General features: G+C 46.4%; 1 protein-coding gene across 2 annotated transcripts in view; it reads left to right on the top strand.

The window, feature by feature from the left end:
• Nucleotides 1-25,781, top strand: part of MCF2 (MCF.2 cell line derived transforming sequence) — a 55,448-nt gene that overhangs the window by 864 nt on the left and 28,803 nt on the right. The window contains exons 2-6 of one of the 2 annotated variants that reach the window (XM_051630177.1): nt 10,747-10,815; nt 11,361-11,475; nt 15,752-15,842; nt 22,927-23,046; nt 24,179-24,295. In XM_051630177.1, the coding sequence (XP_051486137.1) occupies nt 10,747-10,815; nt 11,361-11,475; nt 15,752-15,842; nt 22,927-23,046; nt 24,179-24,295 (512 nt within the window). Of the gene's footprint in view, nt 1-10,746; nt 10,816-11,360; nt 11,476-15,751; nt 15,843-22,926; nt 23,047-24,178; nt 24,296-25,781 lie in introns of those variants that run through there. The other variant, XM_051630179.1, reaches the window with a different exon arrangement.

Below are 25,781 nucleotides of genomic sequence, written 5' to 3'. Positions count from 1 at the left end.
ATGCAATCCGATCCCTTCCTCTCAGGCTGCAAGCTGCTCTCCTGCCTCAGCTGAGTTTCCTTCGATGGACAATGATCTGCTCGTAAACTACGTGGAGCCCTGACTTTTTTGTAATTTTGTTTTCCTGTGGGGGGAACAGGTATTTTTTGCAGAGAGGTCTTTCATAATCCAGGAACGGCAGTGGCATCTTGGGTGACTCCAGCCTTGCTAGAGGATGTGCACCTCGTCAGGAGGCAGGGACACTCATCATTCCTTATTTGTTCACAGCTGGCAGTGTGCCTGGAGCCGTGCCAGGCACGAGAAAGACACACTGACCCCAAAAAAAAGCTCCCAGTCTAAATCCAGTTTCCTTGGCCTCCTTGCAAAGCACAGTTTAGGGGCAGGAGGAGTTTATAGGAGGTTGTCACAGGTGAGGGCTTTACCGATGTGTCACCTGGCCCTAGAGAGGTGCTTGTGTGCATGCTCCTGTGGGATGCTTCCACTCTGCTGTGGCTGCTGTCCTGCCTGCCAGGCCTGTGCTGTCCTGTTCCTTTGCCCACACCTGCAAATGAGGTAGGAAGATGTAGGCAGGAGTGATGGTGGTCAGTCAGCAAGGGATGCTTCTTGAGTGGATGTGATTAAAAAGAAGTCTGATCCTTCCTGAGCTGGTTTTGGTGATGAAACACCCACGCTGCTCACACAGGAACTGGGTGACACAGAGATGGGGATGCAGATGGTGAAGGTTTTCTGTGAGTGAGGCAACAGAAACCAGGTGAAAGTGGGCAGTGGGTTTCTCGTGAGAATGAGCCCTGCCTTCTAACAAGCTCATGGCAGATGACCTTTGCATAATGCCCATGTGAAATCAAAATATCCCCACAAAGGCACTCTTGTGTGGTTACAGCTGCAGGATCTGGGCATGTGATTTGGCATCCACCTAGATTCTTAAAATTGAGATATTGACAAAGATACAAAGTTGAGTAAGGTCCCGCGAAGCATGAGATTAAAAATAAATCAGGAGGTTTTTTCCCTCATTGCTTATTTCTGAGCATTCAGCCTGATCTGGGACTGTGTTTTAACCATTTCCCCTGACACATCAGTGCTGGAAACTTGGTCATTTCTAGTAGAAAGTTTCTCCCACATCTGAAAGCTCTGTATCACTGTTGGTCTGAACCCCTTTGGGTGGACCACGGAGGAGTAGTAGTCTGGGAGCAGTCAGTAGTACGTGGGACGTGCTTCCTCTCCCTACATCACATTTGCTACAACTGCAGTTTAATGGTTTATCATTCATTTACCAAGACAAAAGCGAAGTGACAGCAGGGCTGTGTGGGAAGGAAGCAACCTAAGTGTAAAATATGGTGGGGGAAAGCAAGTGTCTCCCAAAGCACTTGCTTTGTAGGATGCTTGGAGACACAGAGCTTCTGCCACGTGCCTGGAATTGGGCAGTTCAGAGCTCAGGTATCACTGCTCATTGTGCTTGTGGCAGGAGCCTTTTGTTAAAGTTGGTTTTGGCAGGTAAGGCTTGCAAGGAAATCCTGGAGCCACAAACCCAGGGAGTGTCCTCAGCCTCGTACTGCAGATGGGCACCTTTGTGCTGACAAATACGTGTTGCTGGGACACTGGTCACTTCAGCACGTGTGATGAGCACAGCTTGGGTCCCACACTTCTCTACTTGCGCTACCAAAGCCTCAGTCACTCCATCTGACAGCCTTCCTCATGCAGGGACATCGGAGGCCATTGCACAACTGGGGACAGAGGAAGGGGAGTGCAAGGAGCTGTGGTGGAAGTGGCTGGGTGGGGCTGCCTTGTCTTCCCAATCCCTTTTCCTCTCAGGCCACGCTAGGCTTGGTTTTCCAGCGGGGCTGAGTCAGGAGCTCCGGCTGCCGGCAGCTCCCAGGGCTGGGCTGTTCCCTGGGACTGGAGCTGCCTGAGCTGCCTGCACACTGTGCTTCTCCATCTGCTGCTCCGGGGGTGTCTGTCCAAGGGCTGGGTGGTGTGAAACACTGAGCACCAACGGTATCCCCCTCCCCCTCACTTTCCATGCCTCTGACCTTCTCCTGCCGCAGGGATTAGCTGGATTTGGAGAGGTCGTTTTGCGCAAGAGGGGAATGCCAGAACTGAGCATTTCCATTTTCATTTTGGGAAAAATTTGTTTTAGCTTCTCTCATTTTTCAGCGGAGTTTCCAGGTGATGCTGTTGTGGGAAACTCTTTAGTTTCCTGGCTGTATGGACTGTGAAAGCAAAATAAATTGTTCCAGTGACTTCAGTGATGCTCATGCCAGGTTCCTAGGCAGGTAACGGGGCCCAAGGATTTACTGCTGTTACATCTCCCAGCAGCTACTTTGTCTCTGCACAAAGCTGGAATTTGGCTTGGAAAAAGCAATGTTTGCGAGGTATTAAATTATGATGGGAAAGTTGCTGATGTTTGAATGTTTTTATTTGGCTTTGGAAGTCTTTATTTGGAGGCTGGTGATACTGGCTGGGGAGGTGCCTGCTGGTGGCAGGTGCTAAACACAGTGTCCCCTGCACAGCTGGCAAATGTGCCTGGTGCTGATGTGCAAAACACCTGGAGGCTTCTTCTGAAGTCTCCCGTAAGGGAAGAGTGGCTTAAATGGGGAAGAGGAGAACTTTAAAAGTACATTGAACCTTCAAAGTATTAGAAATGTGCAAGAAACAAGATTTTTCTCAACTCCCACGCTGAGCTTGAATCTGCAGGGGTGGGTGCTGAGAAACTTCTATTACGTTTCTTGCAATAGGTGTAAATTCATGTAGGGTTGAGCTGGCTTTTATCTTTCTCAATTTTCCTTAGTTCAGGGTGATAAGAGAAGATAGTTTTTCTGATTGGACATGAGCACATCAGAGCATCCAGTATTTTGTTCCCTCCCACTGGCAGATTAGCCACAGCAATAACTGGAGAGAAAAGGTAATTTTCTTTTGTTTCACCTTTTCTGACCAAGATTTCCGTGGTTTGACAGCTGTTAAATCTAAATAGGAAGAGATCCACTCCTCCAAAATCCCTGGTCCCCAGCATGCAGGGATGCCCTGGACCTTTTAACCATCCCTGAGCATCCTCCATGGGCAGCACAGCTCAGCCCTGCCTCCTGGGGACCCTTTTGTTCACTTCAGGTCCCAAAACTGTATTGCAGGACAGTGTTCCTGTGAATGTGGGATCCTTCACTGGCTGCACCTTGTCCTCCTGGCAGCCATGGCCTGTGGTCAGCAGGAATGAGATTTTGCCAGGTTTGTGTGTGAGTGAGCAATGGCAGCTGTGCCAGGCCAGTGCCCTGGGTGCTCCTGCACTTTCACAGCCAGTGTTTCTCTGCCAGTGGCTGCTGGAGGGATGCCCAGGAGTGGGAGGCTCCTGCCCCAGGGCTCGCAGGCTTGGCCACAGGGCCCGTTCCAGGGTCACTCTGTGCTTGCCTGGGTGCTCCGTGCCACCCAATCTCTCTTTGGCTGTACAGATCAGCTGCTATTGCAGGGTGATGATTCAGCTGCTCCCGTGAGGACATTCCTCTGTGGGATGGGCACACTGCCTTGATGATGGTCCACAAGGCTGGACTGTGCTGAACTTTTTTCTTCCTGTTTCTTATCTTTTTTTCTTTCACAGCATTTTCTTTTGCATTTCACTCTTATCCTCAGTATATAGAAAACTAAGCTTTTTGAAAAGGTCACTCTGTTTTTTTCAGAAGCTTCACTTGTTTTTTCTGCTGTATGAGCTCTTAGCTGAGCACACTCCCAGGTTTGGGTGGTGGGGACATGTGCCTGCACTGAAGCATGGACTGCAGATAAGCCCTGCAAGGCCTTGGTGGAGAAGCACAGCCACTAGGTCAGAAGAGAGGACCATCTGGTGCCGTATCCTGCCTCCTACGCTGTGCGGATGCTTGGGGAGAAGTAAAAGAAGGAGCTTGCAGGCAGCGTGAGCCTTTCCTTAAAATATCCTCCCCAGTCTGACAAAGGATAATTTAAGCAGTTGTTGAACCAGGCGTGGTGACCAACCTGTCATGCCTAGCAATGGGCTAACCCCCCTGGGGCTTTCCACAGCCTTTTTGAATCGCTGGGTGTTTTTGATGAGTTCCTGCCTGATGTGACCACCACAGTTTCCCATCTGTGACGTGAGATGATGCTCCTGGTGAAGTTTAAATCATGATTTTCAGTGGGGCACACTCACATGCAGACAGTTAGGGCTGCAATTCAGGAAGAATGTTCACGAAGGGTGGTGACTGCACTGGGGAGCTGGTGCTGGTGGCTGTCCTGCACAGGGCATGGCTTTGCATGTCCCTTTGAGATGGTGGTGTGGTGGCTGCTGCTGCTTGTGTCTGTCCTGCTTGGCTCTGAAGGAGGCCTTTTGCTGCTGACCTGCCTCTGTAGGGATCTCTCTGAGGGCCACCCATGCCTGGCTGCCAGCATCACCAGGCTCTTGGCAGCTCCTGGGGCAGCTGCACCACCACCAGCACCTGAACCACCAGCTCCCTTTAAATACAGCCTGTCTGTCCATGACTCCCACCATATTCTTGGGGTGTAGCTCTTCTGATGGCTCTGCCATCCCTCAGCCCCCATATTGTGCTGGTTGTGCAAGTGCATCTGCCCAGTCAAGGATTTACTGAGAGATTCACCTCTGGCCAGTGAGGTTTGCCATCAGGCTATTGACAGAACCAGCTGACAAGCCCCATCATCTTCCTCAAGATCAATACATCATGTCTTCCAGAAAAATAGGTATTTGAGAACCTTACCTAATTGCTAACCTTTCTCTCCAAATGAAGACCTGGTTTTGACTGGCTGTAGTTCCAAAGCAGGTGCCCCTGGGGCTCAGGGGATGCAGATGCTCCTGTGCAGCCTGTGGCTGCAGCAAGGTGAGGTGCCAGCTGTCCCTGTGGGCAGGGGAGGCAAAGGGGCTTGTAGCAGTCAAGGGTGCTGATGCTTTCTGCCATAAATATTTTAATGGGTCTTTTGTGTCTCTCACTCAGCACGAGGAATGGCTGCACCACCTGGAATTACAAACTGTTGAATGTGCCAGGTTTTAGTGCAGCAGCAGAAATTGTTCTTATGCTGAGATGGCCAAGGGCTGCCTGGCTCCCCTGGAGCAACAAGGCCTCATCTGTGCAACAGGTACTCTTGGTGACAAGAGTGTCTGTGTGTCAGGGCAGGATGCAAAAGCAGCTGAACATGGTTTTGGTGCATATGAGGGTGTGTGCAGCTCAGAGCTGCGGTTAGAAATGACTAATGATTACATATATAGCTTCTGCAACGTACCTGAGATCACTTGCAAATGCAGAAGAGGACTGCAGCAGGTGTTGGACTTTGCACAGTCAAGTGTCTAAGTTTTGTTAGCGGCTGAACTTCTGTGGTGTGGAGGGAAGGGAATTTGTTTGATGCAGGGTGTGCTTTTACTGCAGGGTATTCATCACACAGGGAAAAGGTCCCTACGGGTCTAAACCTGGGACCAGACTGTTACCTTCTCTATCAAGGTGTAATTGCAGCATAATGTTCTTAAACCCCATGTGGTCTGCAGCTCTGGATGACTTTGGTAGAACCGAGTACAAATATGTTGTATTAGCAGGCCACTCTGCTTTTCTGCCCTGAGAATTTTTGGAAGTCCTGGTTAGGACCTGCAAGCCCCTGAGAGCCAGCTTGCTGTGAACTCACTTGTAGGGAGAAATGGCCCCTCAGCCTCAGGTTCCCAGAGAGGAAGCCACCAAGTCGTGGCTGGTGGACCTCATGTCTGATCCCAAGACTTTCAGTTCTTTGGTGCCTCTAGAAGCAAATCCCATGGGTTGTGAAAACTGCCCAGGCTAGTCCAATATCATGCAGTGATTAGTTCAAAGGGGTTTTCAACACCCACCCTTGGATCCCAGGTCTTGTACAACCCATACAGACATTGACATCTATGTCATCCTGGAAGATGCTGGGGTCTTTTCCTCTCTTGTCATCAGACAAGCTTGCAGTCCTTTGCTAATATCATATCCTGTTGGCACTTGGGCCTGTTCCTGTTTGCAAATGAGGAACTGAAGCTATGGGAGACAGGATTTGCTTCCAGCTACTGTAAAGTTCAGTCTCAAAGCCAGGAAGCAGCCTCAGGGCCTTGGCTGTCAGTTCTCTGCTCAGACCAGGTCCTGTAAATAAGCCTGTGGTGAATGCAGCAGGCCTTGTTGAGGAGCACAACATCGTATTCTGCGGTGAAGGTGCAGTTCAGCACGGTGTCTCCATCACCGTGGTGCCACCCGGCTGGCCACCAGCCCCTCCTGGCTCCAGTTCCCAACAGCACTGTGTAGACACCTGCTCTGTGCCTTCACAGCATCGTGTCCTGTTCCCAGGCAGGCAGGGAGCGGGACGGACAGGCAGGATGGTGGATCCGGTGATGTGGAAATTAGGATCCTACTCCAGGTCTAAGCTTGTTGGGGAAGGCACCACTTGGAGACTGCACAGTTGGGGCAGAATTCCCGGGAGAATCTTGGTTGAAGCAGAGCAGGGGTGGTAAGGGCAGCAGCCTGTGTGTCTCTGTGCTCCTGTCCTGCTGCTTCCCTGCAGCCAGGGACAGGCACTTTGACCCTCTGCACCGTGCTGCTGGATGAGCTTTGTGTAGACCTCATGCAAGAATGCCATCCACAGCAGGGCAGTTTGCAGGCAATATAAGATAGTATTTTTTTTCACAAATAACTCCCTCTCTCTGGCTTTTTGGACATGGTGTGCTGATAGGGAGAATGGTGACATTTCTTGTTGTGTACTGGATTGAATCCAAAGACTTTTGGAACTGCTTGGTGAGGCAGCAGGGTGAGGCCAGCAAGGCTGCACGTGGGTGAGTGGCCATAGGGTTGTTCCTTTGTTGTCGTGTTAGACCCAGACCACGACAATGTCCAAAAGGACAAGCAGCTGAGAATAAGAAGATTGTGGATGGCCCAGCGTGATCCTTTACTCTTTTAATTTAATTTACTTCAGTGTTGTTTCCTAGACTACAGCAGCAACCCTCACATGAAAAGCTGCTGCTCTTCATTCACAACAAAGCCATATCCAAATGGGTTTTACAGTTGCAGACAGTACTTGGTTGGTGTGAAGTGTAAGGCACTATTACATCAGCTTGGCAGATGCATTGCACAGCTGCTGTCTGCACATGCTGAGGGCCTGCAAAGTTTGGAAAAGAAAATAAAACAATAGTTACCAATGAGCAAAGCACTTCAGAATTTGTTTTACGAGAGGAGTTTGGTTTCATGCTGTAGCTGTTCCCTCTCTGAATGTCACTGCAGACCTCCACCACATGTGGAAGTCCTGTTGTGCTTGAATTGCCTCAAAAAGGAAGATCTCTAACAGTAAGGACCATTCTTACAACCATGGTCTGTAGAGTGACCTTGAGGTGTGGTACTATGGAGGAAACCTAACAATATATTCTAGACTGTGTAATCAGATGATGGGGACAAGACAGATTTGGTGGGGTTCCCTGATGACCTGCATTAGTTTTTCTTGGTGGGCTAGAGAGCTCTGTATTTCCCTTTTGTCTTTTCTGTGCTTGGCTTCATGCATCCTCTGAAACTGTGTGTCATGGCAACAATCTCCTCTGTAGAGGAGTCTCTGAATGTAATAATTGCAGCAGCATTTTATAAATACCCAGTTTGGAGCCTGTATAAAAAATGTTACTACACTATCATGACAGTTTATCATCCATATGCTGCTTGCTTTTAGGAAGGCCCTGAAGCCTGAGGTCGTCCTGCCTGTGTGGTGATAGCATTGCAGTGCATAAAGTGCTCTAGAATGCTGTAACATGAGGAGTTCTGGTTTGGTTTTGTAATAGCACAGCTCTATTCAGTGGTAGCTGATGATCACAAGCCTCTTTTTAAAAGAGAGATGAGTGGACTTGCCTGAAACCTTGACCTCCTCTGCCTTGTGCCAAGGGAGATGCAGATTGGCTGGGCAGTACCCTGGGGTCTGTTCTGTCCTGTCCCAAGAATGTCCTTCAAATAGGAAACCCCCAGTCTGCTAATGAACATCAACGGAAGCCTTGTTTGACAGGGGGATATCTTGGGTGCCTTTCACTGTTCTTTTTCCAGAGATCTGGGAACAGAGGTCACCCTTCTGGACTAACATCCCACTGATGTGCCACAGGCACAGCAACACACTTATGGGTTTGATGCCAGCACTTGATTTTCCCTAACATTTGCCCAGGAGCTTGAATTCCATGTCAGTGCAGAGCAGTGATGAATTGGCCAAGGAGTGGCTCTAGATGGGACCACAATCACCCTGTTGTTATGCCCTGACCTTACCAAAGGGCAGCCACCCTGCCCATCTGACATTTGTTGTGTTCTCCTGCCCCGCAGGAGATGGGGAGGGTTTGTGAAGGAGACACTCTCTGAGCCTTCACTGCCTGAAGAAGATTACCCACCTTCTTTTTCCTCAAATTAGTTATTTTGGTTGTTCAACTTGGGACTGTCTGGAAGGGCTTGACTTTCTAAAGGTGCTTAGTGCCCTCTTCTAAGAATGTTATCCCTTGAGAAGCGAGAAGCTCCAAGTCATAAGGGTGCTTAGGTATCTGGGTCTCCATCTCTGTGCCAGAATCAGGGATGAACCGTTCAGTGGAATAAAATGGTGGGGAGCAAGGTTCTTGCTAGGAACCATGACTTGCAAAGCAGGTCCCTCCCCAGGCCATTCCCAAGCATGGCAGAATCCCCCATCCTGTATTGCTTTGAACCTCAAACTTAAAAATGCCAGGTGGACCTGCTGGCATGAGCCCAGTGGTACCTGCTGAGCTGTTGGGCTGTGCGGGACAGGGTCACCTGTGCCTGCAGAGGGCACAGCCCCTGTGCAGGTAGGATTAAACCAGAAGTTGGTTTCTGCCGTTTCCATGATGATCATTGGGAAATTGCAGCTAAGAGAGATGTGAGAGAGTAAACAGCAGACTCTGGGGTTAAAGCATCCTGGTTTTGAGCTGGTATTTCTCTTCTGGAAGGCAAAGTTTGAAGATATCTGTGGAAAAATGCTACTTTTTTTCCAGCTATTGTCTCTGGCTTCATTTAAAGCTGCAAGCTGTTAGGTTGTTCTCAATGAGAAAATATCTTGTGAAACTTTTTATTAATTGTTTATGGTTTTTAGCATGCCAAGGTTAACCCCCTTTTCCCACCCTCTTTCCTGGGCGGTTATCAATAAACCAGCATTTCCCTCCCACATGGCTGCAGACCCAGAAACAAAAGCTGCATTTACTGTAAACCTGTGACTGTGTTTGCTGTTGAGCCCTTGAGTTGCACACGGGTGTTATAATGCAGGGCAGAACTTTGCCAGGCTTGTTGGTGGCCGCATCTTGAGGGACAGTTGTGGGTAGGGGTAGGCAAATATGTGTGCACAGTGAGGGGCTTTTTTCTTAAGTCTGTCATGTTTCATATAATCTGCTTCATGTGTTGGAACTCATTCAGTTATTAAATGTTATTTTTATCAGTATGAAACTATTGAGCTGGGAAAAAACAATTAATAGGGAAGAAATCTATTGCCACTGCTTTTCATCAACTTAGATGAAGCAGTTGAATAAGGAAGAAATACTGGAAATATCTTACAAGACAAACTTCTTTCTTCCCCTGGACCAATTCCGGGGCCTGTTGAAATCAAGAATGTTTCTGGAGATGCCAGTGGGACTGAGGTTCAATCCTTAGCAAACAAAAATAACATTTTTATCTAGAGGAGGAAAAAATACAAGAGCAGGGAGCAGCCCCAGTCAGGTGGGACTGCAGGAGGCAAGTTCCTCCATCCCCAGCACCACTGGGTTGCCATGCTTCAGCTCTGTCCAGCTGATGAACGGCTTGAAAAATCCCTGGATAAAGTGGAAGTGACCAGAAAGCTTTTGGAAAAAGTGCAATAGAATAAATATTGATTATGCTGGAGTGTGCTGAAGTATGCAGTCTGTGTGATTTCAAACAGCCAAAAGATTACTCCCTGGGGCCAACTCTGTAAAATAATTACTGTTTAAAATTTGATTATCAGAAAGCACCAGGACTTTAATCTAGATAGATGAGCTTTGTAACATTTATTTGCAGGAACAAGGATGTTTAATTTTTAGCTATCATTCCATTTATAGATAATTCAGAAAAATGTCTGCCAGCTATAAGCTCCTCTCATGTTTATTGAGTCTGTTTTTTGTTTCCTTCTCCCTATGAAAGGTAAAATTATGTATATTGTTCCACTGTGCTTCATTGCCACTGAAATGGTCAGTGCACTAAATAAGATATTAAAACAGCCGCTCCCATTATTTAATTAAAAAGAAATCTTATAAGCAAACATAAGGACAACAGCCTTTCCAGTGCATGTGGCACCATGCCAAATGGAAACATGATTTCAGAAGCTTATTTGCTCAAAATTAAAGACTGTAACAGTCTGAAAACCCAACCTTGTTCCCAGTGTGGCAGCCTTGGACGCTGCTGTTCCCAGCAGAAATCTCAGCCCATCAGATTGTCGTGGCTAGGAGGCACTGGGGGAGTTTGCAAAATAGGGGAGTAAAATTAGGAACTCCAAAAGAGAAATATTAACATTGGATATACGCTGCTGGGGGAGAAGGCTCAGGCTCCCAGGCAGTGCTCCCTTAGTATGTTGGATAGAATAAATGCGCTGCGGACTTACAGTGGTTGCCCTGCTAGAGTAATTAGAAACATTAGTTTCTGGGGGAAACCATATATCCTTTGTTATGAAATTACATCTATAATTTAGGGAAGCTGCCTTTGATTTGGTCCCACATTGGAAACATGTTTTCTTTGGATTTTTGCTTCCATCTTGACTGCTGCTTTTGCTTTTTTTGTCTTCCAGAAACTGCAACACCCATCTGTGCAAAAGACATCAGTCATGATTTGATGAAAGAGATTGCTTTTCTTTCTGGTGAGTATGGTGAACTTCTCCAGAGCCTTTCTCTCTCTGTGGTAATTAAATACTCCACAGGAACTTCTGCACTCTTTGGCAAAATGATACTTCAGACAGGGTAGTATCCGTCAGGTTGTCTCCAGCGCCCCTAGAAATGTTGATAATAAACACTGAGGCAGTTGAAAGATCATGTTAGGTGTCTGTCTCAAGCCATACTGTAAAATATTTTTACCCTCACTCAATGCATTGACAAGTGTGCTTTGAAATGTATTTCTGTGGGTTTCAGGCCAGTGTGCTGTTTTTTCCTTGTGTTTCTGACTTTTCCTGCCCCATCTAAAGCATGCTCCATAAATAAAGGAAATATCTGGTACCTAATGTTTGTTTATACCACTTGTGCATGTGCCTTATGGTTGAAATCAGGGGCAGGATTTGGCCAGTTTTTGCAATTCTGGTGATGTAAAAGCCCTCTGTAATGATGGCAGCATGTTTTCTGACTTGCATGGTGGACCTGGGCTTTGCTCCTTGAAAGCAAGTCCAGGGAAGCACCCATGTCTCTATTCCAGGTGGCCGAGGGAAAGACAAGGCTTGGATTATCACCCTCCCTGACAATGCTCGCTTCAATGAGGTGCCTGAGGAGATTGTATCTAAAGTCTTAACATACCTAACGTCAGTCCCGAGGTATGTGGCTCTCTTCTAGCTCTTGCCTGCAATGGGCAGAGGTGTTGGTCCTGCCTGGGTCAGGCAGGGCATCTTCAGGGTAAAGCCACATGTGGGGGTCAGGGACATGTTCAGCTCTGACCAAGTAAGAGGGAGAAGGCAAACGATGCAAGTTTGACCTTACAGTGTCCAGGTGTGGTATCTAATATGCCAGTAATTGTAGAGTAAACAAGTGGACATTATTCCTGTGACTTGTCAGCCTGAGTGTATCATAAATTTAGTTCATTAAGTTTCTAATTACCAGCAAGCTTTCCTTAAGCTTTGACATGTGTCACCACTTAAATATGCCATGCCACAGCAGAGTAATATTTTGACATGTACAAATAGAGAGTCATTACCGTGGAAAAAAAGAGAAATGTGACCAGAGGAAGAGCCTAATGACAGGACCAAACCGCTTGGGGTCCCCATCCCAGGCGGTGTCTCAGCAGCTCCCATTACCTGCCTGCGGGTCGGGGTCAAGTGCCTGACAGTCTGCCTGTGCCACGTGCAGGACTGGGTACTTAGATTAATGGCCGTCCTATTTCTTGCTGCTGAGCCTGGTGACTCAGTTACCTGGAATGCTTAATTTCCTTGAATAATGCCTGTTTTGGCAAATTTCTTCCTGCGGGGAGAGCAGGTTGACAAGCAGCTAAATGGGAGCTTTTCGTCAGCAGCTGCCTTGGGAAGGAAGTACTGTGTGTTTAGCCACCTTTGCAGGGGGGGAAAAAAAGAGCATCTGTCCTCTTTTTGGATGGTCACTGAAGTTCCATGGGCTCCACTGTCCCAATAGGGACAGGAGCACACTGTGGTGTGTGCTGGCTGGAGGGCTTTCTCCTTGCTGCTGTGTGGGCAGCCTGGGTCTGTGCAACTGCCCTTCCTAGCTCTGCCCAGTTTGTCCAGGGCTTCTTGTTTCATAGGACTGTAAACACCCCAGCATTAGCATGATGAGCAGTCTCACTGTCCCTGTAATAGGTCAAACACAATCAAGAAACTAATGAGTGCTTCGAGCTTACTGGTGATTCAAACATGTTCAGCATGTGATTTGTGAAACCACTTTAATCGTGCTGCTCTGCTCCTCCTGCCACCAGAACAGCCTGCCTTGATACCTGACTGTCTTCAAAATGTGCTTTTTAACACTTCAGGCTGGTACAGGCTGCAGAGTTGGGAAGCAAAGAAAAGCACCACAGAGGTGAGGGTGAGTGGAAGGCCTGTGTCGGCTCTGGTAGCCCTGAGTACACATTCCTCAGCAGTATCACACTGTGGGATCAGAGCTCAGACTTGGGGCCAGAAAGTCCCTAAAAGAGAGAAATATTTGCCCTGCATGTCAGAATCAGCTGTGGATGCACCAACACCTCCCTACCACATAACGATGAGTATGGGCACATCAGCACCACGGGCACTGTTCCCTTCCTGTGCAATCAGCAGCAAGGGCTACATCTCGTCCTGCTGATACCTGTCTGAGGAAGCCTCATGGGGTGTCAGATTTGTAGAAGCTGAATTTCGTGAAGCATAATTGTTAGACGAAGGAAATGGATGCTGCAAGCTACTTTTTGCTCAGCAAGGTGAGTGCCTTAGTAACAGAGCCTGGGGGAAGGGGAGTGTTGTAGGCAAGTTAATTTTACTTTAGGATTCCTGGGAACCATGCTGCAGGCAGTGCTTGTATGGAAAAGCTGTGCAGAGAAAGAAGTTGTAGGTCCCCACCTTTCACTCCCTGTGCACCCAAGTCAAATTGCAGGGTTAATGAAACAGCAAAGGGTGCTGTTGGCTATAAATACCTCTGAATTTAAATATTACGCAGCAGGTCCTGCTCTGATCCCACCAGCCACAGGGACTCTTTCAGTCCTGTGATAAATCACACAACTGCAGACTCCAGGATCCGATTTCAAGTCTCCGTGCAAAATATCCCAAGTCTTTATTTTTAGTCTGGTGCTTCCTGCAACACATACAAAATTAAGGGTAAGAAAAAAAAAAAGTGACAAGAAGCACTTGGAGAGAAAGAATCCTCAATCTGGTTGTCTGTCTCCATCTTCCTGCTGCTGGATGTAAGTGAACTCACCCCTTGCAGCCTTGGTGAGAAAGCATTGATTTATTTTTATTGTCAGTTTAAAAGCTACATTGCAGAACTGGAAATGTGATCAGCCTGGCTTGCAAATAGTCAGAGACTTGCTGCACTAGCCCCAGAACAAATTAAAAATTTCCCACAGTAGGTTTCAAGGCTTTTGGAGAGCTGGGAACTTTCTTCTTTGTGTCTATATGGGAACTGATAAAAGTAAATAAGCATGCTGAGAGACTGCTCTCTGAATACAACCTTGTCCTGAGTAAATGGAATACTCTGACATACTTTTATTAACTGACAATGCACCACAGTCAGGCTGCCTTTTCTAAATGACTTGGATTCTGGTGTCTATCTTCAGGTTTTATTGTGACAGCAGTGCTGTATAAACAGTATTTTTTCTTTTTTTCAATTGCAGCGAGTTGGGAAATACCATAGAGAGTTGAGGACTTGTTTGTTACAGGACAGCAATCTATCTTTTAAAGTTTTAGAGTGTGCAGAAAATAAAGGGGTTTATTTTTACCTCAAACAGAAGGATCATTTTGCCCCCCTCCCACCCACCCTGGTCACTTAACTCCTGTTGGAGGTGAGCAGAGCTGACAGAAACCTGAAGAATTGTCTAATGTTGCCAAAACTATTTTAGCTAAAAGATTTTGGCTGAAAAGTAGTGCCTGGTGCAGCTCAAAATCTGTAACCTCAGACTTCACTACATGCACAAGTTCTGTGTATGACCCAGGTGAAAAATCTGCTATTAATTTGCTCTGCTCTCTTCTGCTGCACCTCCATGGCAATGTATAAATTCAGATCAAACCTTTGCACTTTGAGTGTGATGTCAGAGATCCATAAGGTATATTTGTAGCACAGCTTGGGAGCTGGGTATCTCTGCTTATTTTCAGTCAGTTGTTATTATGAGCCAAAGAGAATTTGATTATTATTATTTTTTTTTCCTCTCAGCAGAACTGTTAATTCCTTTTAAATATATTTGCAAAAGGTGTGACTAGCACAGACCAGAGCAGCAAAATGTACATTGAGTGAAATCCCCTGCCCTGGCTTCAGGTGGCTTTTTATTCCTGTAGTGAAGTTGCCAAGTGCTGTCTGCTATGTGATACTTCTGAGTTAGCCAGCATGGGCTTTCACTTGCCAAACACACGAAGTACAGAGGTTGGTGCTTGGGCTGTGCCCAGTGCAGATACCTGACCCAGCTCTGGGGAACCAGCACGTGCACTGGGAGCAGCGAGACGCCGGGTAGGGTGGCGTGGGCCATGGCTATTCTGTTTCAGCATCTGCAAAATAAAGATTGTAAATATTCCCTCGGTATCCTGTAAATACACTCACAGCAGAGGACTCGGTTACAAGCTGGCATCCCCTTACCTGCCTGCAAACATGATTCCAGTGTGTAATTCACTCTGCCCTGGGTTGTGTATGGTCCCGGGTTGAGCCTGGCTGAGCTGTACCCAGCCAGCCTGGGAAGGCAGTATTTGAGTTACAGACAGGAGCTCACCTGTGGGTTAGGTCATCTGCCAGACCTGGCATCCCCAGTACTGCTGGCTTGCTTGGTAAGACCAGGGATTTCAAAGCAACTTAAAGGATTTAGGTGTCAAAAGGGATGTCAGGAAGCCTGTGCTTGCAAAGTGAGCAGGGCGTGCTGAAAATTGTCTCCTGGCACTCGCTGCCTTGGAAGCAGGAGTTTGGAAAGCCCCAATAGCCTGTTTCAGCACCAGGTCCCCTTCTCCTCTGGCCAGGCTGGCATCACCCTTCCCTGGGTTACTGTAATCTTTTTGTCCTGTGCCCAAACTAGCCAGGAGTCATCCCGTGGATGCTGTAACTTGGGCAAGCAGGCAGTGAGCTCCCTCAGATGGAAAAGCTCAGCAGTGAGTGCAGGGATGTGCATGTTGGAGGCTGCTGGTCATCCCTGAGCTGCCTCTCACCTCAGCAAAGTCCTTCTCAGGTTTTAAGGGCAGTCTGTTACCGCTCTCCATCTCCCACAGTGTGCCCATTTCAAAGGTGATGCATAACCCTGGGCTAACCCTCAGGCAGGCTTCCCAAGTTTCTTGCTGGCGACTGCTCAAGGAAATATTTTAGCAATTGTGGGAATGTCAAAATGTGGTTTACATTCTGTGTTATTGGACTTGGGGTTCTTTGGGGGAGCAGAGTTTTATTTCCCCCAAATGTTACCTGATTACTTGATATTTTCTTATCTCACAGTCAACATGATTCTGACACCAAATTTATCCTAATCCTGGATAGAAGATTGGACACATGGACATCAGTTAAAATGACTCTCCAAAAAATAGCAGTAAGTCCTCTTGTTAATGTTAATTTCTTGTAATGTACTAAGTCTTTGTGCCCATTATGTATCACTTCTGAAAACACTGGGAACCAGGAGCAATGATACTTGTGCTTTCTCTCTAGGTAGTATTTTGGTTTATGGCCCTATAATTAATTCAGGCGGAGCTCTGTGCCCCATTTGTGTGCATAAATGAGCTGTTTGAGTATTAGCATTCATTTGCTTGCTTTTGTGCTTTTTCACAGTGGTTCAGATATATTTTGTGCCATTTTCTGGGCTTTTGATGAGTGGAGAATTTGTCTTTCTAGACACTGGTTATTAGTAAGGATATATTTTGCTTAGTTTTCAGTGACTGAAAGTGTTAGGTTCTTAAAAGAGGCTTCACAGACATTTGGATATGGGCATGAGTGGAAAAGTCTATTTTACATGCATACGTATGCATTCATGTATTTTAAATACCTATGACACCTGTTTATGCACTACCCATCATTAGATTCTGCACATACCTCAAAAGTGAGCTTTTTGCAACTCTGCAAGGCATTGTGCCTTATGACATCAGGGCATGATATTACAGTAGTGGATGCAGGCATAGAAACCTGATGTTGGTGGCTGCGTGGATACGTAGGAGCTGAGGGATAAATGCTTTCACAACCAGCCTGTGGCACCTGGGTAAGTCACTGAAAACATTCCGGGCTTGTTATTGCCATTGTTTCTGCTTATAATCATTGAACAGTTAAAGGCATTGATCCATCTGATAGAGAATGAAACAAACAGTATGTACTGAGAAAGATTTCTGCTTAGGTCTGATAAAGTTAGATCTTCTGTTATTTTAAGTAGTTAATACTGGCATGGGTGAACTTGGGGTTAAAGTGTCTGACTTTGATGGCCTTTAGCTGATGGGCATCCAGTAGAAGGAAGAGAGGGTTACCCTTTTGCAAGGTGTGTAAGTTATCACTCTCAGTATTTTGGGTTCTGATTTTCCTGAGAGTTTTAAATTGAATTTCCAAGTATGGTTACCATACCATTAGAGAAGAAGCAGCATTTTAATAATAGTTCTTTAAAGTGATAATCAGAATTTTATGCTGCTACTAGCATTTGAATCAGTGCTAGTACTAGGAGCATCCCTTAAAGATGATGTAGTTGCTTTGCATGGTCTGGAAGTTTCAAACATGAAAAAATGCTGTCCTGATTTGTAGCTTCTACAGAAGTGTCATTCATGTTGTGTTTACTAAGAAAATGTCATTATTTGGTGACCTTTGAGCATACACCCTGTTTGTGTACCTGTGTGTGCTGTGTGTCCAGAGAAGTGACTTTGCCTGTGGTATCAGGGCTGTCCATGTAAATAATGCAGAGGTGCTCTGTGCAAGCAAAGAGAAGAGGAAACCTGTCTCCACTAAATAATAAGACTTGGGAATCTTGCCTTAAAAACAGGGTCTGGCCCTAAAGGGCTGGCTTTGTGTCCAGGAGGTGTTTGACTGGACTTGCCTTTGTGCAGCTTACACAAAAGCTTAAATCTTGATTTCTTTCCAGTCATAAACCATAACCCGTGCTGCAATCAAAGAAGTCCTTTTTCCTGATCTTGATATAATTTGGGAATAAAGAACTGCAAATGTGATGAATTTTAAACACACAGTGTCCTATTTTTTCAGCATATGCATATGCAATTGCAGCTCTGCAGTTGTGCATCTGATCCTGAAAAAATTTATATCAGACTGCACGGATTTTTGTTTAACTCTTTGTGTTTGTCTCTAATTGCATGTGCAAATGAGGCTCAGGCTGGTGCTACTTGCTTTGCCGGGGTCGAGCCTGGGGTTTGGGCAGGAGCGTCTTTCCTCTCTTCCCGACAAAATCCTAACCAGCTTTAAAACGCACCCTTGCAGAGGGAAGAAAGGGAGGGGTAAAAGCTCCACGCGGGGAGCCCGATCCTGGAGGGAAAGAGCTGGCTCTCTCTTGCAGGATGATTTTTGGCATTCCACCTTAAAAAACAACCCCGGCGCTAGGAAGGGGAGCGGGGCTGCCTGCCGGGAGCCGGCGGGGCTGCCTGCTCTCCCTGCCGCCTGCTCTCCCTGCTCTCCCTCCCTCCTGCCGGCCCCGGGGCGCGGCGGTTCCCGGCCCCGTTCCCGCTGGGGCGATGGCCGAGGCGGCCCCGCGGCGGGGCGGGCGGCGGGCCGGCAGGGATGCGGTAAGGCTCCGGGCCGGGATGCGGTGCGAGGCTCCGGGCCGAGATGCGGTGCGAGGCTCCGGGCAGGGATTCGGTAAAAGGCTCCGGGCCGGGATGCGGTGCGAGGCTCCGAGCATAGATGCGGTAAAAGGCTCCGGGTCGGGATGCGGTGCGAGGCTCCGGGCCGGCAGGGATGCGGTGCGAGGCTCCGGGCAGGGATTCGGTAAAAGGCTCCGGGCCGGGATGCGGTGCGAGGCTCCGAGCATAGATGCGGTAAAAGGCTCCGGGTCGGGATGCGGTGCGAGGCTCCGGGCCGGCAGGGATGCGGTGCGAGGCTCCGGGCAGGGATGCGGTAAAAGGCTCCGGGCCCGGCTGCTGCAGCGCCCAAGGACGTGGGGAACCACATCGCGGCGGTCGGAGGCCTTTTGGTACCGGGGGGTGGGGGGGGCGGGGATGATGAAAGGAGCGGATTGACCCGAGCGATTTTAATTGAGCGTGGAAGGGGAGTATTTTTAGGAGCATCCTCCGAGCGGGAGTAGGCAGGCTGTTCCTGCGGGCTGTTCCTGCATCGCTGGGGCATGTGCCGGGCCAGGCGGGTTCAGGGCTCTGGCACAGAGGGGCCCTCGGCAGAATTTGTGCAGCAGCGATGCTATAGCAGCATCTTCGGGGTTAACTCTGCAGCCGGCTAAAATAAAGGCAGCAGAGGGCTTTGGAGGTTCGTTTTGGCTCTGAGCGGAGTTAAAGCTCAAACTAGAGGTGCCTGGCATGTTGTTGTGTGACTTTTTCTTTAAGGGGCAGCAGAAAGTCATTGGCTTCAGCATCTGTATAAGGACCAGTCACCTCAGTCTCCATTGCTCAGAAACAAACTTACTGGTAGATAGTACTTTTTTTTTTTCTTTATGTTTATTGATTTCCAGCCTTCTGAATGTCCCAGTGAAAACTGCAGGGACGAATATTCTCTGAAAACTGGATTCGTAAACATGGGGAAAATCACACCAAATGCATCAAGATGAGATAGTCACTAAGAAGTTAACAACTGTGATGCTTTCAGTGCATGCCCTGTTTTGTGCTTTATTTGCTCAGTTTGTCTGTACTGATTATATCAGGGCTCTGCACATGGCGATAGTTGAACATGCATTTAAGCAAGTTGCTGAACTGCGGCCTTTAGGGTCTACACATTTGTGTCCTCAGAAAGGGAGGAGTGTTCTGAGCACAGTCTTTGGTCAGTGAGACAGTTAATTGTAGTGAAATGTTGCCAACTGCCTGGTGTGGAGGAACTGGGCTGATAGTTTTCTGCTTTTCCTGATGTGCTGCAGAGGGCAGAGGCTTTAGGGGCTTCTTTCAGGTGTTCTGTTACATAAACCTGAGTTTGTCAAACACACAAGATTCTTTGTCATGTTATAAATAAGATTAAAATGTAAGGTGATATTGAGGAACCTTTTGCCTTTGCTTTCTTGAATATATTATGGGGAAGGGCTTTTTTTTTTTTTTTCCAGCAGTACCTTCAGCATCATCAAAGTTCAGTTGGCAGGTAACTTCTCAATATTTCAGCCCTTAGAAGAACTAGAATTGTAGCACTGATGGAAAAAGATCTGGTCCCTTCAGAAACATTATCTTTGAGGAATTACTGGTCTATATATACATATAGGTATATATGTATAATTTTTTTTTAAAAAAAAATTTAATCCTTTCTCCTAAGTCTTTAAAAGGGCACAGGACATGGTTTGTTTGGTGACTGACTTTCTGCAAGCTCATTTTTTGGCTTGTTTGTTTTTTTTTTTTTCCATGCTCAAAATACATCAGGTATCATTTGCAAAGCTGTATTTCTTGTTTTGTAGCTACTCATACTTGCTGACCTTGATCCTGTATGTGCAAATTCCCAAATGCTTTCCAAAGTGAATGGAAATAAAATCCCCTGACCTGGAAACCCAACTACCTCTGTGGTGAAACATACCAAGGAGCAAAAGGGTTACAGTTATGTGTGTATGGGGCATAAAGTTGTGTCAAAAAAGAATTTGCCCACCTGGTGGATGTTGCAGAAGGCTTTGAGTGCCAGCTGATGGTCTTCTCTTGTATGCTATGTGGAAGGTGTTGGCATCCTGCCTTAATGAGCCCAAAGGTGTCCAAAGGCAGCTTTGCTCTCAGAGGGGTGTTGCACAGCGTATCAGTTTTGCAACGCGGTTTTGGCAGGTGGCTCTGCTTGCCTCCTTATCACTGGCCCATCTTCCTGGAGCTAGGAATTACCTGCCCAAGAGCTCATAGCAGAAGACATTCAAAGTCTGCAGGTTCTCACGGGGCAGTATGCTTTGGAGTTCCAGGCCCTTCCTCCAGGGGGTCTGCTCTGTGCTTGATGGGTACAAGTCGGAAAGTTCTTGAAGGAGTAGGAAAGGGCAAAGCAGACTCATCTCTGTGTGAAGTGACTAAGAGGGTAAAAGGGGACAGGGGATGGAGGAGGATAATGAGTTAAGGCCAAGGGAGGATGCATCTCTAGCTGATAGTTCTTCTCAAACATATGGAGGTATTGCTGATGCATTTTCCAAAACGAGTCAAGGTAGGAGCCTAAAATCCAGAGGCCTGGACACACTGTTGTGTTTCTGAGCTGGAAACAGTGACTTTCTCCAAACTCTGTGGGACTTCACCATTGGATTCACCTACAGTGGACTCTTAACCATGCAGAAGGACATGAATAGCATCCTCTGAGCTCCTTTAAAGTATTATAAGACCAGTGGCCTCGCAAGGTTTTGGTTCAAGTCAGTTTGAGACATTGACATCAGGGGTGTGGGGCCTGTCTTGGAGCAGAAACATCACATCATTTGAGGTTTGCTGCTCCTTGGTGATATCTTTGAAACCTTGTTAAGGGATGATACCGTTGTCCTGTGTACAGAGAAATGCCCAGTGGTAAGTGACCAGAATATAAAATGAGGCAAACACGGACCTAAGGGTGGGCATGAGAGAATGACACATGAAGGACTCACAGCTCTGCAGGGACAGGCACAAGTTGTCATGAACACAGACTGATCAGTCTCTTCCTGGGATGTCCTAGTGCTGTAGGGTAAGCTTGAAGAGTGTCAAGGAATAGTCAGGTCAGCCAACTGGCCTGGAAAGAGCAATAGCAGTATTTACTGGGTCCAACAGAAAGGCAGCACAGTGAGGTGGGAGAGGCAGCCAGGTTCTCTGGGACACGTTGGAGGATGGGTGTTGAGCTTGCCAGAGACTTTCCAGTTAAATGTTAATGCTGTAAATTTTCAGTTAATTCAAAATGTCCACAAGCCTGTGCCAGTTCTAGTAGTGCTTTCCTCTGTAAAGGTTTTCTGTATCCCAGGCAGAGATTCTTCTCAAAGTGAGGAACCACTCCAGCTCCTTGGAGATATCAAGTAGACTGTGGATTATTTGCTTTCTAGTAATATGAGAAACTCAAGTTAAAAATTATGATCTGAGCAGGGTCTCTGGGATGAGTTTCTCTTCCAAGCTGCATCTATTAGCTGGGCTGTTGGAGGGCCTGCCTGGAGTTGTCATGCAGGAGCACTGATCTTCCTTGTAGAGGTAATTAAAGGGACATTGAAGCAGGAAGCTGAACCTGGATCTCCTGCAGCTTCTCACCCATTCTTTCTTGGGTAAGACCTGCCTCAGAGCTGGAAAGGGCTGCTGATTCCTTGGCCAGGTTTAGACCTCTGGATTATCTGCAGGTTTGATGAGGTTGGAGGCTGGTTCCTTGTGTCTCTCATGGCTGCAGCCATCGCTGCGTGCCCGGGGCTGGCAGCCAGCACAAATGTCTCTGGTATTTCATGGTTTCCTATTGCTTCTAATGCTAAATCTTTGTCCCTGGCACCATTCTCGACTTCCAAAGGGTATGATTTTGGCACTTCATGCACATGATATTTTTTTTTTTTTCCTACTCAAAATAACAACGGATCAATAGACTGAATGCATGTGGTTCATTTGATGCTAAAAGTCACTGTCCATTCCTAATTGGAGTTGTAGACAATGGAAACCACAACCTGACCTTTCCTACACAAGAATACATAGCAAATGAGTTACAGTGCAGTTTGTGGATGTCAGATCTCAAGTGTGAGCCATGGCTTTTTTGAACAACTCTAATGCATGTTTATAGCAGCAATCTTTGTTTTGAAGACACAGATTAAGTGTCCTTTGGTGCAAAATACCTGAACACATTCATTACCTTCACCCTTGGCAAAGATAACTGCTCTCATGTTTCAAGGAGGAGGATAATATAAGGAGGAATGTAACCTGGCCTGACAGGATCTTGGAGGAAATAATGTTTTAATTAACTCAATTCTTTGCATTATGCACTTACCCATAATTTAATGATATGATTCCTACTTTCTTAAAAATTCTTTTTCATTTTCAAGCACCCTTTTCACACATCTATTTCAAAACACACCTGCCAACCATATGCTTCAAAAAAAAGGCTCCAGCCACGCAGACAGGAAATTCCAATTTCTTACCACAAATTAAGTGTTGCTTGGTAATTACCAGGGGCAAGAAGAGTATTCTTGATGCAGTTATGGGATGATTAACATGTTTGGCAATAAATTTTGCTTCCTCAATCTGTCTGGTCATTCCTCTTGATGTTCCTGCCCTCTGTTCCCTGCTAAGTTGTAATTTTACTCCCCAAGTTATAATGCTGAACACAATATGGAGTAATAAAGTTATAAGAAGTGACCCTCCAAGGTGCACAGCTGAACTCCTGTCTCCTCCAAAGGGAAGTGGAATGGGACAATCCTCCCACAGTTATGTCCCGTATCTCCAAAAAAGTGCCTCCCTCCTGTTTTGAAAGTAAGAAAAAGCTATCGGGGGCAATCAGAAAAAAATACTGAGATCTGAACCATCTCCCCTCTTTTCAAGGCATTTTAAAACTGTGGTTGGACCTGCCACGCCCCCAAGTTGAATGTCATCCCTGTTTCCTTGCAGGCATCTTTCCCAGGGAACCTGCACCTAGTGATGGTTCTTCGTCCCACGAGCTTTTTCCAGCGCACCTTCACTGACATTGGGTTTCGCTTCAGCCAGGAGGATTTTCTGCACAAGTTGCCGGTAGGAGCACCCAGAGATGCTGTTCCTGGCTGTGACCAGGGACTGCCCACACCCCTCGGGTGAGAGGTGACAGTGTCCTGCTGTGCAGGCACCTATGTGAAGAGTAACCAGGGTGTGTCTGCCTGAAATGCTCTATTTCCCCTGATTTTCTCTCCACCAAATCTCTCCTGGAGCATTTTTTCAGCTGCCTTACGCACAGCTTGGTCCCCACAGAGCATGTCCATGGTAGTGGGTGGTGGGCTTCTCAGCCTGTCCTCCTACCCCGTGGAGGCTGTAGGCTTCTTGGTAGGGTAAAGCCATGCTAAGGCATGTTTTTGATGTCTGAAAAGTCAAAAGAGATGTCTAGTGCAGCTTTTGCTCTGAATCCCACCTGCAATTGCCATTATCACCCCAGTGTAAGCTCCATGCCAACATCAGGTTGGTATTTGTTTCTAAAGTAGCAGCTTAAATGCTTTTATAGTCTCAAGTCAAAGTTGCCAAGACTTTTAAAGCAACCTTGATTATAAGATGTAGTGAGAGTAATTAAGAGAAGAAACTATTTCTTTACAGAATTATGGAATATAAGGTTGACTCCATTACAAGCACACAAAACAAACCTATGTTTTCCTTTAGGAAATCATAACAATTTCCACAAACTTTGCATTTTTCACTTTAAAATGATTGCAATTTGCACAGTTTTGAAAATTCTTGCCTTATCCCAGGGCAGGTCAAGACGTTCAAAACCTCATGAGTATATATATCTATGTGAAATTGGCCAGTGCTTCGTAACTTATTAAAATGTATGCATTTTCTCCAGATTAGTGGTCATCCCTTGCAAAAACCTGCATTACTTTTGCTTTCAGCTCTGTTCTGCAGCCAGATACTGCAGCATCTCCCTGTGCTTTGCATTTAAGGAGGAAAATAACTGGGAGATCAGGGCTGGCCTGTGAAAATGGTGAAATATGTCAAATAAAAGCCACGTTAAACCATAAGCATAAGAAGAAAGCTATGCTATAGAATAATACTTAGAGAAAACCCATTTTATGTATTTTTACTTGTATTTTTAGATATATAAAGGATTTGTAGGCTTAATTTGTGTATGACTTGGGTAGAAGTGATGATGAACCAACTAAGGGTGTTGCCTTGCTTGTAGGTTGTTATGCTGAGCTCGGTGAGCGACCTGCTGACGTACATTGATGAGCAGCAATTGACGCCAGAGTTTGGAGGCACCCTGGAGTATTGCCACAGCGAGTGGGTCATCTTCAGGACTGTACGTACCAGGGCTCATCACTGGGCTTTTGGGTGCTGGGGATCAATTGAGAAGGGTTTTCCATAAGGCAGTGAGCAGTGGGTAGCTGAAAGTTACCTTTGAAGCCAGCTACATTTCCTTCATCAGATTTGCAAAGGAGTCGAGTGGTGTTAACACACTGGATGGGTTTGTAAGGGAATTGGATTATTAGCTTCCTCAGGGTCCTTTTGAAGCTGCTCCCAAAAGATCTGTCTTCTTAAGTCTTTATTAAAATTCCCTTAATGGTAGATAAAGAATAAGCTTGCCTTTTTTTTTTTTTCTTTCTCTTTTTTTTTTTTTTCTAAATAATGGTTGCTTCATATGATTAATGTCAAAAGTGTATTTGGGAACCAGGGCAATGAGAGTGCTCTTGGCTTACTCACTGAACACAGAGAATCCAGAAAATTTTAAATTTCAAATTTCTTTTTCTTTGCAAGAATTTTCCTCTAATATTGCCAGGAAGCAGACATTTAATTCCTTGAGCTGTGTGCCTCTGTGCTTCCTGCACACTCTTCATTTTCACTGGGACTTTGACCCCCAGATTAATGGCAGATTGAATTCCCAGTTACCTTTCCAACAAGTCAAAGCGCTAATGAAAAAATGTACCAGACATCTTAATGCCCTTTGTCCTGCAACATCATCCACACCAGCAGATCTGGAGCTCAGTAGAAAGGCCAAAGCACACAACATGGTAGCAGGAATAACTCAAGCTATTGCTTGTGCCATTCACTTTGTGCCAATTTACGCTGGTGTGCTGCCAAAGTAAGGATTTTTTAAAAAAAAATTTTTGGCTCTTAGTTTTGTTCTTTTGCATGATGTGTTAAAGTGATAATGGCAGAGCTCTCACACTTGGAGATAAAAATGACAAAATGAATGGCAAAAAAATGTTCATCTAAGAAAAGGATTGTTTTTAGACCATAGCTTCATATGGTAGATCGGTGTCCATATGAGAAACCTCTCTCAAGATTCCCTTGTAGTGTGCTCATAAAACATCTCCTGAAATTGCCATGAAAAATATGCACTGTGAAAAAAAATATAAATACAATCAGTTACATTTGAGTTTATTACCCCATTTTTAAAAGCAGAGGTGGAGCTGTGAGTGGGGCCAGGAGAACCCCACTTTACCCAGAGATGTGGGAGCCAGCAGGTGCCTGGAGCTCCCAGTAGCTGTCTGGGATGTGCTGGGGAGGTACCAACAGCACTCATTTCCATCCCACTGTCACTGGTTTGTCTCTGGCATGCTGCTTGACTCCCTCCCTTGTCATCTTGGTGAAGCTGTAGATAAGGTGGTTGTGATACCAGGCTGCCTTGTAACCCACTGTTCAGGCTTGCAAAGCTGGAAACATCCATCACCAAGAAGCCAAATACATCTCCAAAGCCTTACTGCCTGGAGGTACTTCCCTGGGTGGGTTAACCAGTGGAGAAGAATAATAGGATTTACAGGAATGCATGAGATGAATCCCATCCT

The sequence above is a fragment of the Apus apus genome, chromosome 12 (assembly GCF_020740795.1).
Source record: "Apus apus isolate bApuApu2 chromosome 12, bApuApu2.pri.cur, whole genome shotgun sequence".
Classification (NCBI taxonomy): domain Eukaryota; kingdom Metazoa; phylum Chordata; class Aves; order Apodiformes; family Apodidae; genus Apus; species Apus apus.
This window is presented reverse-complemented; position numbering and strand designations above follow the sequence as displayed.